The sequence below is a fragment of the Apaloderma vittatum genome, unplaced genomic scaffold (assembly GCF_000703405.1).
Source record: "Apaloderma vittatum isolate BGI_N311 unplaced genomic scaffold, ASM70340v1 scaffold11261, whole genome shotgun sequence".
Classification (NCBI taxonomy): domain Eukaryota; kingdom Metazoa; phylum Chordata; class Aves; order Trogoniformes; family Trogonidae; genus Apaloderma; species Apaloderma vittatum.
The window spans coordinates 1,428-11,314 of NW_009698554.1; the positions used below are offsets into that span (position 1 = coordinate 1,428).

The window sequence follows — 9,887 nt, forward strand, 5'->3', positions numbered from 1 at the left end:
AGCGGCGCAAGAGATCGCTGGGCAGGTGCGAGTGCTCGCACTCGAGGGACAGCGTCTGTGCCACCTTCTGCCAGGAGAAGCCCGGGTAAGTCCGGAGGGGTTCCTGGGGATGTCCCTGGGGGCTGCCTGGTGAGGGTGCAAGCAGACAGACGGATCTTAGGAGCTGGAGTAACTCCGCAGCCTCCCTGGGGACGGCTGCATAGCAATCTGCAAGCAGCTGGAACTTGTCTAGTGGGTTTCATGTCCCTCCCAAGAGGCCCTGGCCAGGTGTCACTGGGGTGTTTTTGTTGTACGATAGCTGATAGGAAGCCAGGTTACCTCCATGCCTCCCGCTGCCCGGAGGCTGAGGAGGGGCTGGGTGTGCTGGTGGGAAGGGAGGAGCTGGCAGCACCCCAGGAGAGGGACAAGCGGAGGGTGCGAAGCTTTGGGACACCAGCATCTCCTCAGGTGGGAGAGGCTTCAGAAGAGTAGCACTGCTGTGATCTGGGACTCAGAAGTCAAATATCTCCTGGAGCCAGTTTTTTTTTGTACTGCATGCGACCTCTCAGGTGGCTCACCTCAGCCAGCAGCATAGACCAGGGAGCAAAGTCATTGTAGGGATCTGTCATTAATTTCATAGCAAGGCAATGGTTAAAATCCCCAATCGTTAAATATGACTGTGAATAGAGTGAAGCCTGACAGAAGAGGGTAGCAGCAAAAGTGAGCTATGAATAGCTCTCAAATAGCTGCAATTAACCCTTCAAAAACATTCATTCAGCTGTCTCAGTCTGTCACTGGGGACATTAGAGCAACTGGTACTTACCACAGCGTGGCTGGGTCCGAGTGGTTCATGCATCTCCTCTCACTCATTAGGTACCTCCGGAGTCTGAAGCTCCCAGTGAGCTCTGGAGCATCAATGAAGTCTCCACAGAGCAGTGGCATGAGACCTTCCCAGCACAGCCTGCTGAGGGCTCTGAGGTGAGTGTGCCACTTAAACCGTCTCTGAATGTCCCTTACAAGCACTTTAAAACCTGTGGTTGTGACCCTAGACTGCAGTTACCACTTGGATTTGACCTGACTCCCCTCTCTGGTCTCCTCTACACTTCCCATGAGTAGACTATTTCAACTCACTGTAGGATGGAAGGCTGAAAGCTGATGTAACCAGGGTTGCTTGTGGCCTTCCAAAACCAGAGGAATTTTATATAAAATTTAATTCTCAATTGGAGTGGGAAGTTCCCCTGATATGGGAACCAAGTTACCACTTGGATTTGACCTGACTCCCCTCTCTGGTCTCCTCTACACTTCCCATGAGTAGACTATTTCAGCTCACTGTAGGATGGAAGGCTGAAAGCTGAGGTAACCAGGGTTGCTTGTGGCCTTCCGAAACCAGGGGAATTTTATATAAAATTTAATTCTCAATTGGAGTGGGAAGTTCCCCTGATATGGGACAGACAAATGAGTGATGTACATGAAAGGGGGGAAGGACAGCATCATGCAGGAGAAAGGTTGATCAGGCAGCAGCTTTGGACCAAAGGAAACAGCTTTTCTCACATCACACCAGTGAGTGGTGGGAATCACTGCTGGAAGACACTGTGGACTCCAGCAGTTAAAGGGAGTTGGCAAATTGAAGGAGGGTTGGCAGTTAAATAAGGTGCAACAAGAATACTGTCTGAAAGGCTTGTCTGGGGAAGCATCACCCTGCTGCAGGACTCCTTGAATCCTCTGCCCCTGGAAAGGGGAATTGGGCTAGTTAGATCTCTGCTGGGGCTTAATACAGCTGCGGCTGGAAGTTCCCCCTCTTCTTTCCCCCATCTCCTGCCTCAAAACAAATCTTGGTGAGAGGTAGACAAATGTCATAATATGAGCTGTTACGTTAGGAAAATGGACCAGAGAATGACTGTTGTGTCTTTTCTCTTTACAGGGATCTTGCCACCCCCAGCCTGCGATTCGGCAAGCATCAGCAGCGTTCTCGGAGGACCGCACAGCCAACGGTTTTGCCTTGGAAGAAAAACATCTGGAAGAAGAAGAGATAAAGAAACAGGTGCCTACCAAGTTCACCGGAAGAATTTGGAGTCCTGTGGGTGCCGCTAACTCCGCTGTCGGTAGTTAGAGCTGAAGGGAAGGCCGTGAGTGGAAGGGGGAAGAAGTGGAAATCTCCATGCTCCTGTTGCGTGTGCTCCAGAGACTGTTGTAAAGGGAAAACTGTCTCTCTATACAGCCATAGATGTGTCGTGGAGCTGAATTGTGCCTTTTTGGATCAGGCAAGGGTCTTGCCGGCGGAGTACTTGCTTAACTCTGCCCTGGAGTCCTAGGCAGAGGGTCAGCCCGCGCTGGGCGGTTGAATTGGTTGCAAACCAGACGGCTCTGTGCGGTTCTGGATGTGGCAGCACGGGGCTGTGGCACTGGCCTGGTCTGCTCTGCCTTTGAGCATGGTTCCAGGCTGGCCCCGTTCAGAGGTGGTTTGGCTGGTCATTGCAGATGGGGATAAGCTGCCTCCACTGTGAGCCCACCGTTGCACTTTTTTCTCTTACTTGCCAGACAGTGCCATGTGCGTATGGATGAGACTTCCGTGGCAAAACGGCTCCCAGTTTTTATTAAAATATATATACACATATATATAACATCTAGAAGCCTGAAAGCCGACCGAGTAGTCAGTGGCATTCTTGGGCTGAGAAATTCACCGAAGGGCGGTCCTGAAGTGGCTCTTGTTCGGGTTGGAGGATACCTTGCTTACCCCGGAGCTTGCATCAGATCCAAGCATGACCCCTGCCATCAGGCACGGCAGCAGCCGGGGTGGGGGAGGCTGAAGAGGAGCTGCATTTCTGCAGCAGCCCCCGTGCCTGCAGCCCCGTGTGGCCGGGGGGAGGGAGAGAGCCCCACTGGGTCTGAGGAAGAGCCAAGGTGCTGGTCTGGATGAGTTCAGTGCTGTGCACCTGCCTCATCTCCCTGGGCACCCTTAGCGGGGCTGAGTACTTCCAGCTTGGAACCTAATATCCCAGCTTTCTTTCTGCTCTGCCTGAAAGGAAAAGGATAGGGGTGGAGAAGACGGGTGGTGGGAAAATAGCACGCAAAGGCTTGCTTGCTGCTTTGCTTGATCAGGTCTCTGAGTTGGACTCTGCAATAAATGACCAGTCTGTGGATAGCATGTCTCTATGAGAAGCGTAACCTGAATAGAGAACCCATGAGGCAAGGGGCAGCCAGGTGGGATTGACGTGGAGGGAAGGACTGATGAGAAGAGAGCAGAACGCTGTCTGCACAGCTTTAGAGGAAAGGCTCGGGTTTAAACCCACTGCCATGGAGCAGCTTGGTGCTGCCGGCCCACAGGAGGAAAGGAATAATTTTGAAAAAACCGCTGAGCCCAGGATCTAGAAACCAATCTTGCAGGCAAACACAGTCGCAAGACCCTGGAGCTATATCGCAAAGGCACTTTTGTTTGTCTGGGCAGATTAACTTCTATTATAAATTGTGGCTGCAGCTGTCATCTGGTTAGTGCAGATAAATAATTGCTCTCCTGGAACCGCTGCTGGGTCCCTCTTGCTGCCCAACCCAGTATTACACATGAGCGTTCAAAAAATCTGCCTGAAGTTGGTAGTGGACCAAAACTCTGTGGTTGTTGCAAGTGTAGTCCCGTTGGATGTACAAAATCCTTCCTTCATTTTGCTTGGAGCCCTAGAGGAGGGGAAAATGAGACCAATTGATTGTATCGTAAATGAAACAGCAGACTAATCATTTGGTCCCCAAAGCTGCAGAGAATCTTTTTTTTTTTTATATATTTGACCCTCTGAAGGTTTGAGTCATTCTAGAAAACAAAAAAAATCCTGAAAGGGTTTGTTCCAGAGGAAACTTTGCACATGGTTTAATGTGATCCTAGTAATTTAAAATAAAACTACTGCTGTAAAATACTATGTATACATCCGTGTGCGTATAATGTCTCCTCTTTAAGTGACTTATTGCACACACACCATATGTAGCATCCTGAAATCTGTATATTTATTTAAGTCTATTGATTATTTTTTTTTAGACAGTAATTTGCAAAATTTAATTTGTAATAAAAAATGACAAATGTCAATACCATTTTTCTTCCTTGTTTGTTGTCTGGGGGGTGGTGATGGTGGTGGGTGAAGTGAAAGTAGCCCAGATGGCCAAAAGCACCGTGTAGTCCTGTGAATGGTCCTGAGCAAACTGAGCTGACCTAAACATTCCTTAACTTAAAATAAACACTTTGTTCCTTTCTAGATGTCTGTGGGAACACAGACATGTGAAATCATCCCCAGCTTGGTTGTGCTTAGGGCTGTGGATGCAGAGGTCAGCTCAAATCCTTGTGCCCGGGGACCCTGTTAGGGTTTTCCCATGGTCGAGTCCTTTTGCCTTCAAATCCTCTTGGATCCTCTCGGTGCGTGTCAGCATCATGGGGACAGAGCAACCACACACCCTCTCCTGCACCTACCGGCTTTTAGGTCTGAGTTTTGCTGATTGTTTTAAATTTTTTTTTTAAATACAGTTAAAAAGCCGTCATCCGTTTCACAGTCTTCTTTGCACAAAGACCACACCATAGATTATTCTGGTGTAGTTAACTCAGTGGATCTCATGACACGACTGTGAGAAGGGAATAAGAATAGTGACGTTAATGTATCAGCTAGCAGTGTGCTTGCTGCCTACCTGAAACCATATCATATCTTTATGGGTTTCAAGGCTTCCTGGGAACAGTGGCTCAGAGAAATACAACCCCATCCTTTTCTGTTGCCCTCTTGGCAGAGCTGCATCTCCCATGGCCAAGCCTCCACCCTGTGTCAGTGTGTGAAAGTCAGATTCCTTCAGATATTTCTGACAGTAAGTCATAGTTTCTATGACTTCAGTGATAAAGGCCCATGATGAAAAGAACCTTGAAGTACAGGTAAAAGGGATAAAAAGGTACCCGGAAACACTGCACATTTCATGTGTATAGTTACCTAAGGTAAAATTCTTCCATCTTTTTTTTTTTTAATCTTGTTTAGGCATGAAAATTTCACCTTTTTGTGGTGATTTCCATGTTTTCATGCTTGAACTGATCTCAGGTGGTGTGAATGAGGAAGCTGAAAGCTGTTGGAAATTCATACATTACATAGAATCACAGAGTCATAGAATTGTGTCAGCTGGAAGAAACCTTGAAGATCATCGAGTCCAGCCTTTGTCCCAGCCCTATCAACCTACTAAACAATTCCCCCCAATGCAACACCCACCCGTCTCTTAAACACCTCCAGGGACGGTGAACCATAGAATATTTTGGATTGGGAGGGACCTTAAAGACCATCTTTCTCCACTCCTTGCCATGGTCAGGGACACCTCCCACCAGGCCAGGTCACTCAAAGCCCCATCCAACCTGGCCATGAACACTTCCAGTGATGAGGCATCCATGGCTTCTCTGGGCAACCTGGGCCAGGGTCTCACCATCCTCAGAGTGAAGAACTTAACATTTAATCTAAATCTACCCTGCTCCAGTTTAAAACCATGGCCTATCACAATGTGCCCTTATGAAGAGTCCCTGCCCAGCTCTCCTGCAGCCCCTTCAGGCACTGAGAGGCTGCTGGGAGGTCTCCCCTTTAGGAGCCTTCTCTTCTCCAGCTGAAGAACCTCAACTCTCTCAGCCTGTGCTCACAGGGGAGGTGCTCCAACCCCATGATAAGGAAGGTTTTCTCAGGAAAGATTTCCTCATCATCTGGAATGTCCATTGAGCCAGCCTTGTGCCCAGCCTTTTATCTGTCATTCTTGAGTCACAGAAGACCTGTGACCTTAATGAGCCCTTGGTCTCAGGGAACAAAACCTCCCTGCTCGGGCAGCTCAAGGCCCAGCCAGCTGTGAGGATAACAGCACATGAGGAGCATCACATTTGATGGAGGTGGGACCGTAAGAAATGCTCTCTAGCCCTGCTATGGTGTGTGGGCTTGAAGTAAGACATCCAAGCAAGGAGACAGAATATTGTAAACACTAAACTGTGGTTTTAAATTTTTTTTCCCCCTGTCCCTAAGATCAGTGAAGAAAGGAAAATTTGACATAGGGCTGAATGACGGAAAATCTTCTAGTGCAGGCTGTCTACACAGACTTGGGTAAACTCTTGACTCACCGGTGAGTATTACACAAGGAAATAGTGGAAATCAACATATTTGGAAAACCAGTTTAAAAATACCACAGGCCAGACATCCAGAAAAGTCCCTCAAGATCATAAATCCTCAGAAGACCTCCTTGCTAGGATCTTATACAAGACCCCTCAGGTGTCCCACCACGCGCTGAGGAGCAATCTAAGCCTTGCAGTAACCTCGTGGTGTTGCTTGAAACAATGCCAACATCTGTGTAAAACCCAGCCCTTTGTGTATAGTTTTAATTACAAGAATTAATTAGATAGCACCCAAGGGAAGAAGAGAAGGGAGATGCTTAAGAGCATCTTAATTAGGGTGAAAATGGAGAAGAGAGAAGCATGCTTATTCTGAAGTTATTGCATTCAGTGATAAAGATTAGCTGAAGTATGTTGAAGGAGGCATGTTTTATAAATTCTTACACATAACAGGAAAGAACAGAATAACAAAACTTTATTTAAGAGGAAAATCCAGGAAAGCAGGCAACTTCCGAAGCCAGTTCTAAGTGATAGGTCTTTCCTAAGAAACAAAATTTTGATTGAATAGTCCTTTTTATGACTGATGATTCCTATAAAACTGGACCTCTCGCGCCCTGCGTGTGATTGGCACCTTTCTTTTCCAGCATGATTTCTAAAGAAGAGCCCTTTCTAGATGGCCTTGAGGCAGAAAACTTCCTTCTGCACTGTGGGACAATTCCATTCTCATCAGGTCAGGCAGTATTTTTTTCTATGGGACTTTGTTCACATCTCATGTTTGTTGAACTGACAGGTTCTGCTTGGGAGAAGACATGTTGATGTAAAAATAGAAGGATGCTTTGAGTGAGAGGTATTTATGTGACTGCCTTTTCAAGACAAGCCTGTTGATGCTTCCATGGAAGGAAGAATAATGTAGTTTAACAGAATGGAAGATTGTCAGTGTTCTCCACCACTGAGAGGTTCCCCGATCATCTCGACCATGGGCAGGGGGTGGCTCTGTGGTTTGGCTTGCAACCTTCAGGCTATGGCAGGGTACGGCACGTGGGTAGTTCTAGCCAAGGAAATAGAGGGCTTGATTAAACTTCTGTGTATAAAGCTGCTAAATCTTATCTCTAGCCCCAGTATCCTTGGGTATGAAGAATATTGACTTAACTGGTTGTCTTGAGCTGGCTGGAGTGAGAAACAAGTGGATCTACAGTGGATGTCAGCCTCATAATTCACTCCTTCTGGCACAGGCTGGTGAGCTCTCTGTGGTCAGCTGCATCCAATATCTTCCAAATCTCCTTGCTGTGGGGCGAGAAAACCTGTGGATGTAATGCCCAGGTCCAGGCATCACAGTACCTGACTGCAACCTGTCTTATCTGATCTGGGCAGCAGTGAGGTATAAAACACTGAAATCCCTCCTATGGGAACTAGATCTCAAGTTTCATCTTTAGTCACTTCCTTTAAGAGGAGTTTGGTAGGAAAGCTGAGGCAGGTGGATCTGGCATAAAACTGTTGAGTGAAGCACACCTGTGTCTGCACACCATCCTCTGACACCCAGCAGGAGCATTACACTGCCTAGGATCTTGTTTGAAGTCCTTTCCTCAACCTCACATCCAGCCATTGATGAGTAAATGGGTGTCTCTCACCCATCGAACTTCTGTAAGACCTTTGAGGAGACCTTATAGCCACTCCCTTGGCAAAAGGAAAGAGCGTGTCCCTTTTCAAAGCGCTGCTCCATCAGGTTGCCCTGCAAAACTGAGATGGATTCCCCTAAGGGAAAGCAATGAGGTTGATTTTAAAACCTGCAGTGGGGCAATACTGCAGCTCTAGGTCAGTATCCCTTCTTTCCCCTTTAACATTGACTTGATGCTAGGCTAAACCCCAGTGGGAAAACTGAGTTGGTAGAAATCCAACTCAGGAGGAGTGAAGGAGGAGGGTCAGAGAGTCTGGAGGTGAAAGATGAAGCCCCATGAGCAGCTAAACATCTGGCTAAGACTCTGAAATGTGGGAGGCCACCAGAACCATTGAGTTTTTGCAGGTGGAATTTACTGTAGGAATGGCTTCTAGTGATTTTAGTTTCTCATCTCAGGTGATAGCAGGAGCCTTTGTGAGGAGGTGGAAGCTGAAGCAGAAAATTTATAATGGCCGAATCACAGAATTGCCCAGATTGGAAAAGACCTTTAAGATCATCGAGTCCAATCATTAACTTAACACTGACAAGTCCTTGACTAATTTAAATGGTCACAGGCGGATTTAGCAATCACATAGTTTAAAACTGCATTCGTTAGCTGTCCTGGGTAACGAATACAGGCCCCACCCTGGCAGTGAGCTCCAGGGAAGTACATCCCCCATTCCATAAGGAGCTGGGCAAAGCATGGGAGGTGTGAGCACCTTTAGAAACGCTTGGTAAGACAAGGGAGCTGAAGCCCTCAACTCACCCTGCAGCCAAAGCCAGTAGTCACCAGAATCATGTCCCGTCACTGGATGTGCATCTCTGCAGGGCATGAACCTGGTGGCTGCTTTCCCAGGTGGCTGCAGGTTTGTTGGGAAGCAGAGCAGAGGAAGGGTAGGTATCCTCCCTCCAGCTTTTGGTGCAACACCAGAGAGTGCCTGCTGCCGAGATGAGGAGCACGGAGGGGTTCTGATTTAAACCAACTCCCTTCTTCTGGTTGCATTGGTGAAGGGGAGGGAGGATGTCAGCAGCTTGGTTAAAGAGTCTGTGCTGGAAATCATCATTCCTGTAGCACATCTGGAGCATGCTGGAAGCACAGCTCAGCGCACAGGTGCTGCAGTCTGGAGGACGGGGTATGGACACTTTGCTGAGCAGTTTTCCCTTGTGAATTAACGGGAAAACACTGAAGTGCTGCTTTCTAAAAGAAAGGCTGATTAGAAAGACTTTCACCAACTCCAGGATCTCTCGTCTGTGATGGGGTTGTTCTGGCAATATACCTAGGAGTGGTGTGAGTCTACCAGAGGCTAGAAAATTATCTTCCCTTTCTTCCCAAAGACAGACGCTGCCCTTCAGCATATCCATACGTTCATTTTATTATGTTCCTAATGGCACATTATTTGTAATATCTGTTAACCAACTCAATAAGTCACCCTGATGGCTTCTTCTTTTTTTTTATTTTTGTGTAGTTTTCAATACACGCCATGAAAATCTCCAAGACTTCATTTCAGCAGCGAGACCATAACAGTTTAGACAAGATCTGAAATGGTGAATAACCCTCTCCCTGGAGATTTGATGGCAAATATGAGGTATGCCTCTGTGACTTTATTATTAAAACAGAATGATCTCCCTCCAGCTCTGTTGGAGGGGGAGGAGGAGAGAGCACACATGGAGCAATTAAGAAAAATGTCTTTGACCTTCAGCAACTTAATCAGCTGCCAGTGTTCTCCCTAATAGTGTGCTAATGGTTAAGTTCTTCTGGATGCCATAAAAAGTGCTATAACTGGAGGCTACAATAAAGTGCTGATCAACCCATCAAGTGAGTCAATCCAAAAGTAATATCTGTCTTTGTAATGACTATAATAAAACCTATGCCAAAGCCAGGAGATGACGTGAATAAGAATGCTGCTTAATTATGCTGGGCTGCAATGCTGGGTGAATTTGCCACACTTCTGCAGACTTGCTCTTGGGTGACATTCCCATTCCTGCCTAGGAAAGCCAAACTTTGTATTTGTGTGGCCAGTCCTTCTAGGACAGTCCTAGGAAGTTTGGAAAGGTGACATCTCCACCCAAAAGAACTGGAGGTTTAGTGCACGAAAGGTGGTTGAATTTGAGCTGGGACTGATCATCCCGGCAGTGACTGCACTGACAAAAAGCAGGATGAGGCAT

General features: G+C 47.2%; 1 protein-coding gene across 1 annotated transcript in view; it reads left to right on the plus strand.

The window, feature by feature from the left end:
- The window catches only part of LOC104280425 (endothelin-2-like), a gene marked incomplete at its 5' end in the record, with an annotated part of 3,297 nt that extends 1,285 nt beyond the window's left edge, over positions 1-2,012 (plus strand). The window contains 3 exons of the mRNA XM_009878071.1: positions 1-85; positions 853-957; positions 1,901-2,012. The exon at positions 1-85 is cut by the window's left edge and continues 50 nt beyond it. Of these exons, the coding sequence (XP_009876373.1) occupies positions 1-85; positions 853-957; positions 1,901-2,012 (302 nt within the window). The remainder of the gene's footprint in view (positions 86-852; positions 958-1,900) is intronic.
- Between the last annotated feature and the right edge of the window lie 7,875 nt (positions 2,013-9,887).